The sequence below is a fragment of the Nyctereutes procyonoides genome, unplaced genomic scaffold, assembly GCF_905146905.1.
Source record: "Nyctereutes procyonoides isolate TBG_1078 unplaced genomic scaffold, NYPRO_anot_genome, whole genome shotgun sequence".
Classification (NCBI taxonomy): Eukaryota; Metazoa; Chordata; class Mammalia; order Carnivora; family Canidae; genus Nyctereutes; species Nyctereutes procyonoides.
The window spans coordinates 33,757,318-33,779,153 of record NW_026575131.1 but is presented as its reverse complement, the minus strand read 5'-3'; the positions used below and the strand labels follow the sequence as shown (position 1 = coordinate 33,779,153).

The following is a 21,836-nucleotide window of genomic DNA, read 5'->3' as shown; positions in this document are numbered from 1 at the left end:
AGATAAAGAAGCAGGGCAAGATCTGAGGCTCCTAGCAAGAGAATCCTGCAAATGATAGCAATGTCACTCCTTCCTACTATAACAAGTTTAACTTTACATAAATGTTCTACCCTCATAAGTAAGCATATAGGCACCCAGTGGCTACAACTGAAAATGTCATTCTTAATCTAACAGTGAAACCCATCAGTGGGAATTTTACCTTAATATAGGATTCCAGTATGTTTTTAAAAACAGTGAATAGCAAATTTTCTCTAACATCAGTGTGAAAAATTTTTATTAATTTTAAATGGCGTAAATTTAACCTAGCACGATTCTTTTACTGTTGCTAAAATTTGAATGCAAAACTTAACTCAGCTAGAAAAGATTCATAATATAAAACACTAAAAAACAAAGCAACAGTATTTTAATAATTATAATATTTAGTGAAAACACTGATCACACCCAAATAATTTTTCATAAAAAAAATCGAATCATATATAACTTATGTTTTATTCTAATATCTCTTAATACCCCTAATATTTTCTAAAATATAATAAACAAAATGCTTACTGAGTTATCTGGAAAATCTCAATGAAATTTAAGTATCTATCAGTAACTGGATTTAGATATTCAAAGAACTTACAAGGAACTATGCCTCTAGATTCTTGAAATAGAAATAAAGCATGTAGGACTCGAGACTTGGCAGTTTGATGTTCTAAAAAAAAAAAAAAAAAAAAAAAAAAGAAGCCAAATTGATTAGCAATATGTTCTCATGAAAAAAATTAAAGAACTGTAAAAATTAAAGCGATCACCTACCATATGGAGAAACCATTTGACAAGGAGAAAGAAGAAAAAGGTATCCTCGGTCTCCCAAAGGTTTAACAAGAACCTGAATTTTTGGAAGAGGGAAGAAGTTGAATCTGCTTTATTATTACATATCATAAGGCAGGCACATAGCAGTTTCAACTAATTATGAAGAAAACAAGTTATTGATCATCTTTCTTTAGGAAAAATATTGCTACCAAATTAAAAACTCTACTAACTAATTAACAAGATTCCAATCAAACAAAAATTCCCTAGTTTTCTCATACAAACAATTACAGGAAAATATTACTGAACGAATTTCCCTAATTAAGACCAACTTGATTTTTCCATGAAGCTCAAATACAAGGACCAAATTAAAGACTTCAAATATCTTCCTCACAATTCAAAAGACATGTTATTAATTGTCAAGGCAGTGTGCTAGATGTTGGTAGCATAAGTACTGCCTTTCATGAAATCAAGCTAATCTCAAATGAAATGTATTTTTAGAATCTAATTCTTCACGTAGTTAATAAACACCTTTCAACCTAAGGCAATCTGCCTTGCCAGAAATAACTTCAAAGACACGCAACACAAGACAGAGAAGTTCTCAAAAAGATAATACAAAATAACAGGAAGACAAAAAAAATACACTTTATAGCTGGAAAAGGTACTGAGAGTATACTTCAGGTGGATTTTGAAGGATGGGAACATCGCCAAGAGCCCAAAATTACGGGAAGGATATTTCAATAGAGTGAACATCGTAAGCAAAGGCAGAGTTATAACTGAGGGAACAATTTGCAGGCAGTAGAGTACTTATGACTAGCAAAAGGGTGATGACAGACTAGGCCAAACGTGTAAGTCTAGAAGGAAAGATCCTAGGCTCAACTGTAAAAAGACAAGAATGCCAGGTTGGCCAGGAATGCCCTCAAAAGTATACACACCCTTTCGAACTGGAGTTCAAAAAATGACCACAAAAAAACTCCAACAGCACTGTGAAGGAGGAGGAAAGAAAACAACATAAATGTGAAGAAAGTTCATGAGCTACTACAATTGTTTGCAAAATGGAAGTAAAGAACTAAACATGACAGACACAAAATCTAATAGAATAAAATCTTAAAAACATGTTAAAAATACAAAACAGCAAGCTCATAAACTAATAGGAAACAAGCTACTCTAAAATTTAGCAGAAACAACAGATTCCAACATCCAAGGACTTAAAATTGGAATTATTAAATATAATATATAAAATAATAGGTATGGATGCTTAAAGAAATAACTGGCAGAATCGAAAACATGCTCACAGAAAAACTGGTATACAAATGATCAGAGCAGCTTATCCGTAACAGCCAAAGAGTGGAAACAATTGATGAATAGACAAAATATGGTATTTTCCATACAAGAAAATACTGTTAAGGCAGCCCGGGTGGCTCAGCGGTTTGGCGCTGCCTTCAGCCCAGGGCCTAATCCTGGAGACCCTACATTGGGTCCTGCATTGGGCTCCCCGCATGGAGCCTGCTTCTCCCTCTGCCTGTGTCTCTGCCTCTCTCTCTTTTGTGTCTCATGAATAAATAAATAAAATCTTAAAAAAAAAAAGAAAAGAAAATACTGTTCAGCCATAAGAAAGGAATGAAGTACCGATACATAAAAGTATTACGCTAAGAGGGATGCCTGGGTGGCTCAGTCAGTTGAGCGACCAACTCTTGGTTTCAGCTGAGGTCATGATCCCATGGATCGTGAGCTTATGCACCATATGGGGCTCTCCAAGCTCAGTGGGGAGTCTACTTGAAGAGTCTCTCTCTCTGCTCCTCCCCTCTCAAATAAAAAGAATCTTTAAAAAATATTACTATGCTAAGTGAAAGAAGCCAGGCACATACCGCATGTATAAAATGTCTAGAACAGACAAATCCATAAAGACAGTAGATTCATAGTTAGTAGGAACTAAAGAAAAAAATGCAGAGTGTATGCTTAATGGGTATGAGGTTGCTCTCTGGGGTGATCAAAATGTTCTGAAAATAGTGGTGATGGTTGCATAATACTGTGAATCCACTAAAAATCACTCAAAAAGTGTACACTTAAAAAAAAAGTGTACACTTAAAGTGAAGTTTATTTCGATTAAAAAAGTACCAAGGAGGGATGCCTGGGTGGCTCAGCGGTTGAGCATCTGTCTTTGGCTCAGGGCGTGATCCTGGGATTGAGTACCACATCAGGCTCCCCGCATGAAGCCTGCTTCTCCCTCTGTCTGTGTCTCTGCCTCTCTCTGTATCTCTCATGTATAAATAAATAAAATCGTAAAAAAAGAAATACTAAGGAGTATCAGAATATAACTTTTACCTCCTGTAACAGTGCCTGACACATAACAGGTACTCAAGTGTTACTGAAAAAGTTAAGAATCTGTCCCCCAAAAAAGACCAAGCAGATCTAAAAAATAATCAAGTATACTTGTTTAGAAATAAAAACTATGTGATATAAGAAACTCAATGCATGAATTAAACAGCAAATTAGACACAGCTAAGCACAGAATTTGTAAGCTAGAAGATAGCTATGAAATACTCAGAATGCAGCACACTGAGAAACAAGTGGATGTAAAACACAAAAGTTCAGATATCAAGTACATCATGAAAAGACCTGACATAGATACTCTAGGGTCCTAGAAAGTCTAAACAGAATGAAGAATTAATCAGATAGTAACTAACTGTATTTACAGAAATGAATATGTAAATCCAGATACTAAAGAATATACAGCAAGTTGGATAAATGAAAAATCTATACTTAGATATGTAACTGCAAAACACCAAAGATTAAAAAAGCAAACAAAAAAGATGACAACCGACAAAGGAGTAATAATTAGACTAAGAACTAAGCTCTCAACAAAGACAGATGCCAAAAGATACGGTAATATGTCAAAGTGCTAAGAGAAAATAGCTGTCAACCCAGAATTGTGTACCCAGTTTCTAACAATTAAGGAAGACACTTTTTTGGGGGGGAGGAGGTAATACCCAGGGGGCATGTTAAAAAACTGACCACACTGTCAGTTTTACATCAAGTATCAATAAATTTTCAATAATTACCACCTGTTCTGATTATAACAGAATTAAATTAGAAAAAAACAAAAGTACTCTTGTGGAATGCAACTAAAGCAATATTTAGAACTCAAAATTCATTGAACATTTTTCCAACTTAAGAAGGCAGAAATTACAAAATGAACCCCCAAAAGTAGGAGTTAATAAAACAGCTAAAACTAGTAAGAGAGTAAAACAAAGCTGTAACAGAAGTTAAAACCATATTTGATTCTTAATAAAATAGACAAACCTCTGGTGAAAGTGACTAACCAGGGAAAGCATAATGAAAATATTATCAAATAATGCTCACAGCAGCTTGCTATTAATAAGAGTCTATATAAATGACTATCACAATAAACACAAAAACATAGAAGAAATGGACAAATCCCTAAAAACCAAACTGACTTGAGAAAAAACAGAAAGCCTGTAAAGTTTAACTACTAAATTGAATACTTTAAAATCATCCATAAATGAATGACACAGTTTTGTAGTTAAGTGCTAGCCAACATCCAAAAAATAGATTTTAATCATACATATATATCCATCTTTTGCAAAATGAGAAATACTACCTAACTCAATTCTGAAAAACTAGCAGATGTTGATACAAAAACTAGATAAGGACAGTATGAGAAAGATTGCAGGTCAATCTCACTCATCATCACTGATACAAAATTCCTAAAAAAAAAATCCACAGATCAAACCATGCATTTAAAAGAAAAAAAAAAAGAGTTGGTTTTTTTGTTTGTTTATTTTTAAAAGTAGGCTCCATGCTGGCAAGGCTTCAACTCATGACCATGAGATCAAAACCTGAGCTGAGATCAGAGTCAGATCTTAGCCAAATGAGCCACACAAGGCCACGGGAGTTGGTATTCTTAATCAGCAACACAAATACAGTTTAATACCGGAAAAAGATAAAATATAATTCATTTTATAAGCCTGTAAGCTAAATTCTATATATGATGGTTCATTTTACATGTCAACTTGACTGGGTCACAAGGTGTCCAGATACTTGGTCAAACCTTATTCTTGCTATTTCTGAGAGTATTTTTAGATGAGTTGAACATATAAGCTCTCCCGAATCTCCAGCTTGCTGACTGTAAATCTTGGAACTTTTTAGCCTCCATAATTCTGTGAGCCAATTCTTTATAATAAATCTCTTTCCATATGTACATCCTATTAGTTCTGCTCCTTTGGAAAACCCTAATACACCAATACACCAATACCCCATGTTACCATCTTGATAAATGCCCCTCGCCCAAGCATTTAACAAAATTCAAAACCCATCATGGTTAAAAAAAATAATGAAGGAAATTTTTAAACTGGTAAAGATATCTGTGAAAAACCTACTGCAAACTTCCTACTTAATGATTAATGTTAGATATGTTCTTTTTAAAATCAAAAAGACAAGAATGCCTACCACTACCACCTTTATTAAACATTGTACTAGGGACGCCTGGGTGGCTCAGCCATTGAGTGTCTGCCTTCAGCTCAGGCCATGATCCCAGTGTCCTGGGACAGAGTCCCACATTGGGCTCCCTGCATGGAGCCTGCTTCTCCCTCTGCCTGTGCCTTGTGCCTGTCTCTCTCTCTCTCTTTCTCTCTGCGTCTCTTCATGAATAAATAAAATTTTTAAAAAAAACAACAACAAAAACATTGTACTAGAGATCCTAGATTACACAGTAATACAAGAAAGAGAAATAAAAAGCTTAAGGACTAGAGGGAGGAGGAGGGAAACAAAACAATGTTGCTCCCAGATAATAAAGCCTATATAGCAATTCCAAAGAATGTATAAAAAAGAATTACTTAAATTTCATACACTGATCTAACATAAAATCCACATAAATACCAATTACATTTTTATATACCTAATAAATACAGAAAGAACCCAAATGGAAAATACTGTTTATAATAGCATCAAAAATAGTAAGATGCCTGGGGATAAACTGAACAAAAAATAACCAAGATGTGTATCCAGAAAACTATAAAACTCTATTAAAAGAATACCCTAAAGGAGTAAATAGCTATCTTGTTCATGGATAAGACAGTACACAAAAGATACCAATTCTCTTAAACTCGATCTATAGACCTAACAAAATTCCAATTAAAAAAATCCCAATAGGGTTTTTTGGGGGCAAGGTGAGAGGGCTGGGAGGGGGAACTTAAAAGCTGATTCTAAAATTTTTTTTAAAAAGTAAAGCTGAGGGATCCCTGGGTGGCGCAGCGGTTTAGCACCTGCCTTTGGCCCAGGGCACGATCCTGGAGACCCGGGATTGAATCCCACGTCCGGCTCCCGGTGCATGGAGCCTGCTTCTCCCTCTGCCTGTATCTCTGCCTCTCTCTCTCTCTCTCTCTCTGATTATCATAAATAAATAAAAATTAAAAAAAAAAGAAAGTAAAGCTGAAACTTAAGTTCTTGAAAAAGGCTACGTCTCAAATTGCTAAACACTCCTAAACCAAAAAAGATGAAAAAAGTGGGGCAGTTGGCCCTACCTCCAATCAAGGCTTCTTAGTGGAGAAAGGAGGGACTATTCAATAAATGATTCAGGAACAACTTGTTACTCACATTGGGGAAAAATGAAGTTGGGTTCCTATATTGTCAAACAAAACAAAAACAAAAACAAACCCAAAACTATTTATTTAAGGACTTAAGTGCCTTAGGCCAAATCATAACACATTCAAAAGAAAACACAGGGCAATACCTGTAAGATCTAGGGGTAAGGAAAGATTTCTTAAAGAGGCCACAAAGTGCTTCACATTCAGGGAGAAAAAGTTAATTACATTAAGAACATCTGTTCTTCAAAAAAAATACCATGAGTAAAATAAAAAAGGCAAGCACAGATTATGAAAAAAAAATTCTAGCACACATACCTCACTGTTAGTACCCAAAATATATGTATCAAATTCCTCAAATTATTAAGAAAACACAAGCCACTCAAAGGAAAAATAGGCAAGTGAACACTAAGAAATTTATAAAAGGATGCTCAACTCATCATATTTTAGGAAAATACAGGCTAAAGTCCCAGTATAATATATTTTACAACTACTAGATTGGTAAGACTGCCACAATCTGTACCAGCGACTGTGTGAATTGATGAGAACTTGCTGGTAGCAGGGGATATATATTGGTACCAACACTTAAAACAATTATCGCATTATCTTGCAAAGCCAGTCACGTGTATATGTTATTATTCAATAATTTTACTTATAAATAAGTCCAATATACTAGATATATACCCAAGAGAAAAACTTGTACATATACACCAGGAGATATACAGAATGTTCACATTAGAAACAACATTCAAATTTAGCGACATCCATCATTTTCCTTAAGTTAATTATTTTTTTTATATTAAGTTAGTTCTAAGAATTATTAACTTATGCCTTACCACAAGAGAGCTCAATATAATCATATTCACACAATAAATCTCCCTGTGAGAAAATAAAATTTCCCTAGATTTCTCAGTGCTCCTACACCAAAACTAGCCTGCTGATACATAGAAAAGTAAATACAAAGATAGGGAATAATTGCTTTCATTTCCTCTAGAAATATTTTACTCCTCTTATACTTTAAGAATTAGATCTGTAGCCAATTATCTAAATAACTGCTCTGATCAAAAAGGATAATTAAATTTCCCTTATCTCCCTGAGAATGCCAAGTGGGTACACAAGAGGGTCAAGAGGTTACAGCACAATTAATTCCTATATTAAGCCCCAAGGTGCCAGAAGACTTAGGTATGTATATTTCAAGGATGAATGAGTCCCAGAAACTTGGAGATGTCCTTAGGTCCCAGAGGGCTAAACAGCTCCTGAAAAGATTTATTTACTTACTACAGGGTTGTAATTAATATGTAATGCTCTTTACATTTTCAAAAAGAACTTTCCAGGAGGGGAAGGAGATAGTGGCCTTCTTCCTCTAATAAGTCAAGAGAAATCATTTTACCTCATCTGTTGCCTGTTTGATTGGTCTTTCCTTGGGTTGCCCTAAGGCTAAAGACTGGGGCAAAGGAAGGCTAATATAATTATTACTGTGATGTATTCATTAAATCTATCTCTGATCCATAACATTTTGTGTGCATATTCAAGACAGAATTATTGAGAACCCAACAGTCCTCAACGCATCTCCCATCATTAGACTATAAAGAAAGTAGCTGTAGTTAGAATAATTCCCAATGAGGTTTGCAGGAAAAGGGATAGCTACACAAAATATCTAGGGTCCATTACATTTAGGTAATGTATCCTTGTGGAATGCTCATGTCCTCTAAGATATAAGATCTTACTTCTGGGAAAACCCAGTCCTCCAAGAACCTAAAATAATAAGGAAAGAAAGAAAATACTAGTATCTTCCTATCCTGATTCTTACTACTAGAAATGGAACAGATGTTATAATCTTCTGATAAACTCCTCATTGCCAAGACTCAATATTCATTCTCTGAAATGCAAGAACCGAACAGATTTGGATAAACCAGTATCTAATTATATCCAAACCTACTATCCAAAACTTTCACTTTCTGAACTCTGGAATTATTTTTTTTTTAAAGATTTATTTATTTATTTAATTTTGATAGAGAGAGAGGCAGAGACACAGGAGGAGGGAGAAGCAGGCTCCATGCCTGGAGCCTGACGTGGGACTCGATCCCAAGACTCCAGGATCGCGCCCTAGGCCAAAGGCAGGCGCTAAACCACTGAGCCACCCAGGGATCCCCTGAACTCTGGAATTAAACAGATTTTGATCATGAGGAATAGTTTTATTTTAGAAGAAAAAAGATATGTAAATATAAAAGTATATCCATATGTAGTGAATGTGTATGTGTGTGTATGCATGTGTGTGTTCTAAAATGCCTAACCCCAAGATTTCTAGCTGGTTAATTAACAAGTTATTGTTAGATGTCCACCAATTCCTAAGTGTATAAACTCTGCCTCTAAGTTTTGTATACAATTTGACTCTCCTACCTATAAACAATGGATTAGGTAAGCAAATATATGTGTATACAATGAAATTCTACAAAGCCATTAAAAATGCAGTTGCAAATTCTGAAAATCATTAACAGTAACCTCCATTTGACTACAATTTGAAATTGAGGCTCAACAAAGTAGGAGTAAAAGGAAGTCAACTACTGAAAAACTTGTATCACATAACATATCTGTGCAAAAACTTCCCCTCTACTGAAACATTCCATCAACATTTAAACATTTAAACATTCATCTATCTCAGGTTAACAGAAACCTTGAAATAGCTCTTCTCCTGTCCCCTTCAGTTAAACTATACATAACAGCATATATTCATTTTCTGTTCATTCCTGAACCCATCACAGCTGATGCCTGACCTATCCCTCTATTCAAATTCAGTAAAATCAGTATCTATTAAATTGGATACTATCTAGTAAGTATCTCTTAAATCAATCTCTATCATCACTCTTAACCTTTCTTCTCCAAGCCACTATCACCCAGTAATGCAATGCTAGTTTCCTGCCTCCCCTCCCCTCAATTCATTATCTAAAGAGTAACCAAATAAACTTCCACAGCACAGATCTGATCATGTTGTGTACATAATCAAAACCTCATGCTACTCCCTTTAAAACCCAATTATTTTTAAGATTACATCCAAACTTCCAAACATTTTAATACCACCTACATGACCCTGCAGGACACAGTCCTCTACACATTTTCCTAGTCTCATGTCCTACCACTTTCCCCCAACTACTCTAGTGTTCCTTTATCTCTTTTCAACCTCACCAAGCACCCTGTTCTTTCTGAATCTTCAAATATGACACAGAGTCTACTGAAACACACCACATCTATCTGAGGAATTCCATTTATCACTCTGTATAATCCAAAAGAATAGTCTCCTTATCTCATTCTTTACTGACGTATACACTCAGCATAAGAAAATAGTATTCAATAAATATATGTTGTCACATCACAAAATACAATAAAGATTGTATTCATGGGGAAGACTGGCTTACAGAAGGTCTACTGTCATGGCTAAAATAAAAAAGACTATCAAAGGCCATAGTAAAACTGTTTGCTAAATAGCAACAAAGAGACGTTATGGTACTTTCAGAGGCAAAAATGAAATAAATTTAAATAATCTGGTCACTTATTCAAATGCTTATTTCTAAGGAAGAATGAGGAACATTTAAAAATCTTTCACTCACAAGTTTTTCTTTCTCTAGTTTTTGTAGTAAACTCTCCATGTTACTTCCAATTCTTGTTTTTTCTACAACTTCATAAAGGCTGCAATACATTCCATTCTTCAAAACTGACATAAGAAAAAATACACAGTAAATATTCAAATCAAATCTGCTTTTTATATATCTTAATAAAATTAAATTACTTACCTTCACTTGGACCTAAGTATGTTTCCTTATAAAATAGTGCTGGAGGGATTTTCTGTTTCAGATGATCAATACTCATAACTGTTTCAACATCTAACTTTTCAGGACTGAAAGAAAATTGAAAAAGCATTTTTCCCTTACCTGTATGTTTAACTCTACCAATGTTATTTCCTCCCCACCCCCACTCATATGAGGATCTTGGTGGAAAGCAGAAGAGCATATTTATTAATATTATAGGTGATTCTAAAGAGGATTTGATATGGAAGTCCAGATATATTCACAGAAGTATATAAAAGGCTCCCAGTATCACCAACCTTCAACTTTAAGCCAGAAGCTAACCTTATATACCACTTTTACTAAAACAGAAAGGATAAAAGGCTGTCTTTTTATTAAAGACAAATCAGTATGAACTGTTAAAGTAATCTTCAAACATTTATGAAGGCCCATATTTACTGGGGTGATAGCAAATGATCATTCTAGACCTTTCTATCCTAATATATGCTGCACAGGACTGAAAACAGTCTATAAATTTTAACTCACTACATCAAAACTGTTTCCAACACAGAACTGATAACTTTTAAGTCTATCATGTGCTAAGTGAAAAATATATATATAATTAGCATAAAACTTTGAAAAATCACTGTTAAAATTTAAAATCACTCAGAGAAAGTTTTATGCCATAAATGTGTACAACTATTTATTTAGCCCACTCTCAAACCACGACAGAAAGGTAGAGGGCTCATTTTGCCAACTAACTCTCCCAAGTTATCAAATCAATTTTTTTTAAAACAAATCGACATTTATATTCTTTCAAACCAAAGTAAAATTTAAGAATAAAAAAACAAAAAGGAACTGAATAATTAGCAACCACTAATTGCTATTTTCTTGTAATATAACATACTTACAGCTTGATAGGCAAAAAAGCACGAGTGGCTGACCTCAGAGAAATATAACACAAAAGCTTTCCTTTATTTAAAAGCTGTCCTTTCCACAAGGTGTAGTTAAATTTATCTAAATAAAAAGAATAATGACACAATTCAGCCACTGGCAGCCCAGGAGCAAATACATGTTTGCTAGATAGAAATAAGGGAAACACACCTAGAAACAATGTTTAAGTAAAGGAACAGCAACAACAACAGAAAACAAAATAAACCCCATGACATTTCTATTTACAAGAGAATAGAAATATTAGGATTTTTCTTTCAGTATTTTTTCCTTCACATAGTTATTTCAGGTCCAAAAAATAACAAATTTGTCTAAATGTCTTCGTATCTGAAAGTTTAAGATCAAAGACAATATATTTAGTGCCCTCATTTCTCCCAAAGACAACTGTATTAAATCCAGTTAACTACATGAATTCCTACAGCATCTCATACCCTCTACTTACTCTCTTTTCATTGTGGAGAAACTGAATGACAGAAAATGTCAGTATTTTTTAATCTTCTCTAGGTCTTCTGAATCCTAAACCTCTGATAAACACAGATTTTAAAAAGCTGAGTTGCGAAGCTTGTTTTATTTTTTTTTTTTTACCTTTGTCAAAGTGTTAAAATCCTTTGGACTATTCATAGTATCAGTAGCTTCTCAAACGAGACCTTATGCTTGAACAACCAAATGTTGATGCTACATCATAACATGGCCTCAGCCCCTTTTCAGACTTTGCAAATTTTTGTTCATTATAAATAAAAAGAAGAACACTTATTTCTTATTCTATGTACTTATTTTTTCAATTTAAAAAATTGAAGGAAAGAAATAAAAGAATCTTACCTGTGTTTCTATCTGCATTGAAACTGTTAGATCTGTAAATAAATTTTTCAAAAAAATTACTGATTGGTAACAACAAGAAGGTTAACACTCAGGACCTTGACGTAAGTGCTACTTTTAGTAGTGTAACGTATAGGAAAATTAAGTCCTTCATCCAAGTATGAAGAACATATTAACTACTTATTACAACATTTAATAGATCTAAGTCCACATGAAGAAAACAGTTTCCTACTTGGATCAAATTACTCTATCTGTCCAAATTTATGGGAGCTATTTTTCTCAAAAATAGTCATCAGGAGAGAAGAGAGTCCATTAAAGTCTCTGAATTATTTTAATGATGAGATTTGAAGAAATAGCCTCCATATATATTTAAACTTATTTATTAAATATTAAATGTTTGGGCAGCCCTGGTGGCTCAGCGGTTTAGCACCGCCTTCAGCCCAGGGCGAAATCCTGGAGACCCGGGATCGAGTCCCACATCGGGCTCCCTGCGTGGATCCTGCTTCTCCCTCTGCCTGTGTCTCTGCCTCTCTCTCTCTCTCAGGAATAAATAAATAAAATATTTTTTTAAAAAATTAAATGTTTAATGTTAAATTAATTACAAGTTAAACCTATTCAATAAATATTTACCAAGCTCCTATTATTTACCAGGCACAGTTCTAGGTAATAGATTACCAGGATGAAAAATGCCCCTACCTTCACACAGTTAACAATCTCATGAAGAAGACAGACAACAATCAAAAATTAAGTATATAGTTTACCAGACAACGATGGTTTTAAGTGCTATGGAGAAAAAAAGCAACTAAAGGTATGGGGTTAAAAATAAGAATCATGGAAGACCTCAATGATAAGGAGAGATCTGATAAAAGTGTTAAGTGTAAATGATGCCGCTAATTGGCAAGAGAACAGCAAATGCAGAGGCCTTGTGGCAGAAGCATTCATGGCAGCATTCAATGAACAGCAAGAATGTTTAATCAATGCTCATTTTAAATGATATAGAGATCAAAAGATGGAATCAAAGAAGAGGCAAAGAAAATTAGCAGATAGTTACTATTCCTAGAAGTATGGCCTCATAATTAAGTGCTGGGTGTCTTTTAAAGATTACTGTTGAAAGGCACTATTGTAAATACATCATGGAAATCATAAATACAGAGCCACAAGAAAAATGAAAATCACAAGTGTCTAGATGTCATATGAATTGCTACTTATGGCTATGGATGGATGGTTACCAGGGCTATTTGCTGACATGAAAAAAAAAGTGCTGGATCTCAACTTAAATGAAGACAAGATAATGTGATCTGGAAAACCAATGAAAAGACCGACCTCAAAAATACATGTATTTCAAAAATATATATATATATGTATTTCATGAAATGTGGCTTTTTAAAACAGTATTTCTAAGTAAGTATCAACTTCACCAACATTTTTCTGAAATCACCACACGGGAAAAAAATAAGGGAAACTGCTTTATATTTGGTCACTTTACATTAGAGCTTATAAGAAATCATCAGTGATTCTCAATTCATTAAAAATTAGAATCACCTACAAGCTTTAAAAATTACCAATGCCTAGCCTCCTGAATAAACATTTGATTTAATCAGTTTGTGATGGGACTCGAGCGCCTTTTGTAGAAGCTCACCATTTCTAGGAGAGCTAATACATAAAACTTCACTTTTAAAAACTGCATTTTACTCAACTATACAAATCTTTAATATCAAGAAAAAAGGTTAACTGGTCAAGTTTAAGTAAATTGTAGTTTGTATCTCCACATAGTTATGTTCTCTACACTGACCTTTAAAAAGTCATCACGAACACACATGCATCTAATTAATTGCAAGGTAAGAAAAAAATGGGAAGAAAATACAGTGTTCAGCAGGACAGGACATGTAAAATAATATTATGGATGATGTCTAAAACTCATGAGTCTTACCTTGATGAAGGCACAAACTTTGGAGTTTGTATATCATCTTTGTATGTAAATGATACAACTGCATATGGACACACGTGTCTTGGTCTTCGCCTGAGTTCATCAAAGCTATACTCATAAAAATAATACTAAAAATAAGAGAGTGCAAAATTAACTTCTGTAAGAAGACAAAATGTACACAGTGGAATCTTTATCTGCCTGATTTCTGAGAAATATAACACTATTTAAAAGTACCTCTAAAGAAACTATCTTTAAGCACTGTTTGCCAATATATTTAAAATAATTTGCACTTTATATTTTGATATAATATATTCTGCTTTTGTTTGTACGTACGTACCTATCTATCTTAGATGCACTAAAAGCTTAATTCTGAAGAGCTGACCGCTGGGAATGTGCAACAAATTTCCTCATAAAAATGTTACAACTGGGGGCACCTGGGTGACTCACTGGTTGAGCATCTGCCTTTGGCTCAGGTTGTGATCCCGGAGTCCTGGAATCGAGTCCCGCATCAGGCTTGCTGCAGGGAGCCTGTTTCTCCCTCTGCCTATGTCTCTGCCTCTCTCTCTCTCTCTCATGAATAAATAAATAAAATCTTAAAAAAAAAGTACAAATGAACATTTGTAACCTCCCAAGTCAGCCCAGAAATGTCATTTTGATACAAAAAAGTAAAATGCTACACAACCTCAACCAAAATCTAGCATTTTGTTATTTCAAAAGAAAAACATATTATTGGTTCCAACTGCAGACCAAGCAGCAAAGAGGAGGTGGAAGAGATTATGAATGCAGGTGACAAAGGTAGTTCATTCTCTTCTTACTACCCATCTGCCTCTCCCCTTCACCTATTCAGAACATTAGTGTTTTGTGACTTGCGGACTAGTGATTTTCATTAAAAAGAATGCCCTAGTTTATGAACAAAGCATTGTCCGTCAAAGTCCATTTCCTTGGGAAACTAACAATTGCAGTAATGTTGCTGCTCTAAAAATGCCTGGAAATTTTTTGGAAACGTCAAGCCAGTTTACAAGTTCTGCTAGAAAAAAACATACTACTTATAAAAAAGAAAGAAAGAAAAGAAAAAGAAAAACCTACTGCTACCTTCTGAAACTACTGTCCAGAAGATAATCAAATGAGCCATCCCAGAAGACTTTAGTGAATATAATTTTTGCTAAAAGCGTGAGTATTAAGAGTCAACTATACTACAATTAAAAAAAAGGTTTCGGGCAGCCCAGGTGGCTCAGCGGTTTAGCACTGCCTTCAGCCCAGGACCTAATCCTGGAGACCTGGGATCGAGTCCCGTGTCGGGTTCCCTGCATGGAGCCTGCTTCTCCCTCTGCCTGTGTCTCTCATGAATAAATAAATAAAATCTTAAAAAAAAAAAAAAAGAAAAAAAAAAGGTTTCACTTACAACTGTTTTTTAAAAAAAGGAGCAAGAATAAATTTTATTTTAAATATTGATTAAAGAAAGGAAAAAAAAAAAAGAACATTTCCAGGGGGGTTAACATACCACTTTCTTCCCAACCAATCCATCTATACACACTTTTTAGAAGTGGTTAAAAAAAAAAAAATTCGATACTTCATACACTTTATACAGTAGCCCTCCACCCCCATATATGCAGTTTCACTTTCTAGTTTCAGCTTCTGTGGGTAACCATAGTCCAGAAGCAGAGGTTTCTCCTTCTGACAAATGGTCAGAAGGTCAAGAGTAGCCTAATACTATACCATACGGCCTATGTCATTCATTTTACTTCATCCCATCACACAGGCATTTTATAATCTCACATCACCACAAAGGTAAACAGCACAATGAGATTCTGAGAGACCACAATAATTTGTATTATAGTATAATTGTTCTATCTTAATGTTACTGTGATTAATCTCTTACTGTTCCTAATTTGTAAATTAAACTTTATCATAGGTATGCAGGCATAGGAAAAACATAATACATACAGAGTTCAGTACTATCTGTGGTTTCAGGCACCCACTGGGAGCCTTGGAACATATCCCTGAGGATAAGGGGGGACTGTTGTCAAAGATCATATAAAAACACGATGACTAAAATTAGACAAATACACACTTTACTGTATATCAACTGTATCTGAATAAAGCTTAAAATTTAACTCTAAGTTTGCATCTTAGAAAAATGTTAATAAAAATAAATATCAAATCAATAGTATAGTATTACATGAATTAAGGTAATTCAAGGGGCTTCAACTTTACCTTGAAAGATGAGTAGTAGGAGATCTTTCTAGACCAGGATTTAGGCCAAGAGAAGCCACAGCTTCAAAATGAAATGAGGCATGTTGAGGGCAGCAATCATACAAAATACCAGGTTGGAAGAAAGAACTACACTACGGAATCTCAATATTAATTACTCTTAAGTCTGGGGAGCCATGATATGTTTTTGAGCTCTCTTGAAAATACTAAACAAACAGGAGCAAGAGACACTTAAGTCTGGTGGTAGTATAAGCAAACCAGAGGTTGACTGGTGTGGTGGCAAAAGGTACATAAAGAGAGACATTTTACAGTATTTGGTGACAAAGAGATATGAAGTCATAATAAATCCAGGCACCTACCTGAGTAAGTTCATAGGCTCTGTAAGCCAAAAGTGATGTAATTCTATTGGCATTCTTTGACACATGACATTCATGCTTTGGTGTTGGGTCCAAAGCACTTTTATTTAATATAGATTCCAAACTTTTTACACCCATGGGGTCGTATATACTCTTTATTTTACCCTAAAATAGACAAAACCTTTTAAGTCCACCTAAACTTAATTAACAACTACACAACATTATAAAATACTGCTGTGAATATAGATCACCTATGACAACAGCTCTTTTCTTTAAGAGCTGGTAACATTCAACACCTTTTACCAATGTTGGAGCAGTAAAAATAAATAATAAAAATAAAACCAACCATGGGAAAAAAAAAGTGCTGTAGTGCTGTTCAAATATGCTTAATAACAAGGAAATAAAAATTGTATTTACAATACTGTTCATTAGCCTAAATGGTATTACCAACATATTACCCTCTTCATCCTTCTCTTTGGAAAGGAAACCAAATAGATCAAAGATAGCAAACCACTCTTGGAAGTATCTCTATATACTAAACTAAGCAAGGACTGATTTTAATTTAATTGAACTCTTAAAAAGATAGGACCAACTAAAATCAAAATCAAATGTCCTTGATATATGAAAATGTAAATGTTAAAATTACCTTCATTATTTTAAAAATAACAACATCGCCCACTGCCCCAGCTTCCAAAGGATTAGCTTGTAATAAATCAGCATACCTAGAAAGATAGATACCTAGTGAAGAGGAAAAATTAAAGAATCTGAATAAGAGCACAAATACAAAAAAGAAAATCCAAACATTTAACCTAATGATAAGAGATAAAAGGTATGACACCTTTTTTCAAAAAAAATGTAATGACAGTGAAGATTAGCTGATATTTAACCAAAGCAAAACATCAAAAAAACCCAGAAACATCAAAGTAACCAAATTTCTCAAAATCACCAGGACTGACTTTAAAAAAAATCTCTGATCAATTTGAAGTATGCAAAATCAGAAACAAAGGGCAAAACTGATTTTATATCGCAGAACCTGAAACTATCTTCCTTGTCTGGAAACAGGACAAAGTGTACATGAATTTAATTTTAAGTAATGCAGTAAAATTAAGTAATATATGTTTAAGTGGCAACTTAATAGTAGATAAATTAAAAAAAAAATTACCCATGGAAGGACTGCCAAGAATTGTTATTTTGGACTGGCCAACCTGTAATCCTTTTTCACATATGCTTTGAACCTAAATAAACAAAACACTTCATCTCACAATCATAATAGATAAAAAAGTGAAAAGATAATTTGCAAACTTGCACTAAATAAAAGCCAAGCTTCTGAACTATGTAAGTTCTGCATTACAGAAATCATATATATATATATATGTGTATATATATATATATATATATATGAACAGTTTATAACTAAATATCAATGTGAAACTGGCTTATGCTTCCAATATAACCAGAGCTGGAATCCTTTTTTGTTTATACTAGGTGTGACAGTCAGAATTCATGCCACTCACATATATAAACACCCCTTTTTAGATAGCATTAGACTGGCAAAATATTTAAATAAAAAGTAACTCCACCTAAACATCTTTAATTGAAGGAGAAAAAAAAAGTTCCCATCACATATTAACAATACAGACGATAAAATTAATAAAAGAAAAATTATTCATTATCAAGCACATCCTAGGAAAAGAATATAGGTTTGGTCAGAGAAAAACTAAGCATATTTGAAAAGCAAATTACTTGACAATGCAATATCTTGCCCTACTAAATCATCTCTTTCATTTATATCATTTATACTAGTTTATAAAATAATAGTTTATAATTATTAAGTGTATTATTACATTGCAAAATTAGTAACTTACAATGGAAACATCTTCAAATGATTTTTTATAAAATGAGTTCACCCACCTGGTATCGATCAACCATAAGAAATGCATAGGATTCTGAAAGTTCTTTATCTAAACGACCATCAAACTTCAGTTCTCTTCGCTTTTCTGTGAACTAAATGAAACTAAATCTGTAACAACTCCTTAAGTATATTATTATGTCTTTCAAGCTAAGAGCTTCAGTAATTTTACTTCTAAGAAATCCCAAATGTAACCAAAGCACAATTTATCTTTTCTCTCCCTGTAATTTCTGTGCTTCAATTTTTTTCTCCATTATAACTCTTTACCTCATAATAATCAGATAAAATCAGATAAGCATTTAGTGCTTATCAATTTTAACTAAATTTCTATGAAAATTTTACCATATTCTAACTCTCCCACAGATTTTTTTTTTTTTAATTCATGAGAGAGAGAGAGAGAGAGAGAGAGAGAGAGAGAGAGAGGCAGAGACACAGGCAGAGGGAGAAGCAGGCTCCACTGCAGAGAGCCTGACGTGGGACTCGATTCTGGGTCTCCAGGATCACATCCCGGGCCAAAGGCAGCGCTAAACCACTGAGCCACCGGAGCTGCCCCTCTCCCACAGATTTTTAAGTTCATATTTTAGTTACCTTTGGATCTCTCACTTTACTTGACATGATGCACTGCATACAGTAGGTGGTTTAATAAATCTCTGCTGAATGAGTATAAACTCCACTTCTGGACTATAAACTCAATTAGGACAAGGAAAAATGTTTCGTTTCTTTATAACTATATTCTCAATGCCAACTACATAAGATGTGCTCCATACATATTGCCAGGATAAAACTACTTTGTCTAAGTATAAATGAACTGCATGTCGCCTAAAACTGTTGACTTTCACTTTTAGATACAAGCAAATAGATATATATTCAAAATATGGAGCTCACATCTAGTAGATTTATATGCAGTATTCAGGCCATTACTGATGTTCAGTAATATAATTAATGAATCATTACACTAAATTTTCATATAAAGTTAATAAATAACCCCTATCATACCATGAAATCACATCAAACTATCAAGGCTTTAAACTTCTCAGGGAGCCAGAAAGTTAACCACCAACTTATTAAAAATACAAACTTAATAGTATTTCATGTGCATTAGAAAGCAATAAACACATATTTCTAAACATCTCATTTATATTACCTCAGAATTATACATTCTGGCTTTTCCTAAAAATATTCTAATTTTTACATGAAACTTAAATTTACTATCTTATACACTTTGTTTCCACTTTTTCTTCTCTGTTTCTATTTTTTCATTAAGAATTTCTACTAGTGATATTAAGATAATTCAGCCACTAGGCAGTAATTGAGGGGAAAAATTAAAAATATCCTAAAAAAAAGTACATATTTGATTTCATTATCTTCCAGTTTAGATGTAATATAGATTATAGATTTCATTTAATTAATACATACTTAAAAGAGCAAAGGGCCTTGTAAATTTATAATTAAGCCGTTATACAATAAGCTATTTCTATGCTTAAGATTTTATATAACTGAACATTAATTTATCACAACAGATAAACAGTGCTTTATCAATAATATTTAGAAGAAAAAAGATGGCATTTAAAATTTTTTTCCTTACCATAATTTGGTTTTCCTAAAAATTGGTGTGTTTAAAGAATAGGAACATAAAACAACTTTCAGGCTATTAATTGCTTCTGAAGAATCTTACAATAAGCAAAATATAAAACCTACCTCCTTTTCCAAAAGTTCATTATGTATCAAGCAAGCACGTTTGTAGTTAAAATTTGTTACTGAGGTTGGTTCAAGGTAAGATGAATGGAGAATATTTAGAACATCTTCAAATTCTCGAGAGCCTGGAGTTAATGGCTGAAAAAGTGCTAAAACAAAAAAGACATTAATTTTAAGATTATTCCATCTTAAATGCAGTCTCTTAAATTTTGTGGGTTTAATGTAACTTCTAAATGAATTTGGAAAAAAAGGCATCAAGGCTATCTTTTTTAAATGATATGCCAAAGAGACACTTATCAAGTCAATGAAGAAAAATTACAATCAGTTGCCTACATTGACCAGTTCCTTCAGCAATGAGCATCTGGCATTACACATGCAGACAAGAGGTAAAAATTTTACAAACCTTAAGAATGCTACATTAGGCAACCTAAATTGCTTAAAGACACTCATAAGAAAAAAACCTGTGCATATCCTCAACTTCTATTTTGTTACACTGAAATAGTATGTCTAGGGCCATTTACTTCAGCAAACTAAAAACTTACAGCATAAATGAATGCCTAAAAACATTTAAGACACTTAGGTGTCTATAAAATTATTCTATTTGGTTTTTAGTACTAAAGTTAGGATAAAATATGCTACATCCATTGGCCTCTTGTACACCAACATAAAGTAGTAGAACATTTATTATGAAACCTTAGTGAAATGGAAAGATGTAGAGCTTTGGAGTCAAGCCTGAACACAAATATCAAATCTAGCATTCACTAGCTTTGTGGGAGAGTCTGAGTAAATCAATTAACCAAAAACAAGCTCAGTTCTCTCATCCGTAAAAAAGAACTCTAGCTATCCTAATAACCACTAAATTCTACATGCCACACAAGACAACACATGGAAAAAGCTCTAAGCATAGCATCTGGCATAAAGACAATAAAAGTGTTTATTCTCCCCTCCTACAACTATTTCATACCCACATTTAATTTTTAAAATACTTAAAAGTCAAATATCCTATTTATTCTTGGATCAGTGGATTTCTGCCTAGTAATTTCAAATTTCCACTTTATGCATGAAATAGTTTAACTTACTAATACATTTCAAGTCGACACATATAAATGTTCTCCAAGCCACAAAAGGAACCACTTATATCTCACTGTGTATAGAAGTATCCATAGAACTTATATTAACTTCTTTTGAGATACTATTTCTAAAGAATCAATAAATGTCAAATTACCTTTAGGCTACTACTAAAAACAATGTCCTACTTGTACACATTCTTAAAATACTAGACAGAGGCTAATAAACTGTTTATTGTACTTTCTATACATAGTATTAGGCTTTAAAGGATGTGATGTCAAATGACATATCCACTCATCTACCAAACTATGTATGTATTATAAAAGTGTCTGTAAAAAACTAACATTCAGTAACAAAATGTGTATAAATGGTTCCTACTACTTTGGATCCCACACTAAAATAAACCCAACATAATTATGATGCAAAAAAGATACTAAATATGGGTAGCAGGAAAAAAATTCAAAAAGAACATATTATTAAAAACAAAAGGTGTCCTGTAATCAAATTTGTAGCATGTACTCGATAATTTATTGACTTTTAAGGTCCATATGAGCAAGACCTATATCTGCTTTGTTCTTTACTCTATCTTTATCATATGCCAATCGCTGGAACTATGAACACTGGGCCTAAGTAAACTGAGTAAATTGGTAAGGAAAACAAGAATAAGCTTTGTAAAAGATTTTTAAAACTGAATACAAATATATCCTACAACTACCGAAGTATCATGGCTGT

General features: G+C 33.5%; 1 protein-coding gene across 5 annotated transcripts in view; it reads right to left on the bottom strand.

Annotated features, from left to right (window-relative positions):
* Positions 1–21,836, bottom strand: part of TASOR (transcription activation suppressor) — a 47,595-nt gene that overhangs the window by 18,975 nt on the left and 6,784 nt on the right. For all 5 annotated transcript variants that reach the window (XM_055344096.1, XM_055344093.1, XM_055344092.1 and 2 more), the window contains exons 2-13: positions 20,040–20,185; positions 18,344–18,436; positions 17,595–17,667; positions 17,079–17,170; positions 16,436–16,597; positions 13,869–13,993; positions 11,942–11,973; positions 11,083–11,188; positions 10,181–10,284; positions 9,998–10,101; positions 796–868; positions 623–694 (exon numbers count right to left, since the gene is read on the bottom strand). In XM_055344096.1, the coding sequence (XP_055200071.1) occupies positions 623–694; positions 796–868; positions 9,998–10,101; positions 10,181–10,284; positions 11,083–11,188; positions 11,942–11,973; positions 13,869–13,993; positions 16,436–16,597; positions 17,079–17,170; positions 17,595–17,667; positions 18,344–18,436; positions 20,040–20,185 (1,182 nt within the window). The remainder of the gene's footprint in view (positions 1–622; positions 695–795; positions 869–9,997; positions 10,102–10,180; positions 10,285–11,082; positions 11,189–11,941; positions 11,974–13,868; positions 13,994–16,435; positions 16,598–17,078; positions 17,171–17,594; positions 17,668–18,343; positions 18,437–20,039; positions 20,186–21,836) is intronic.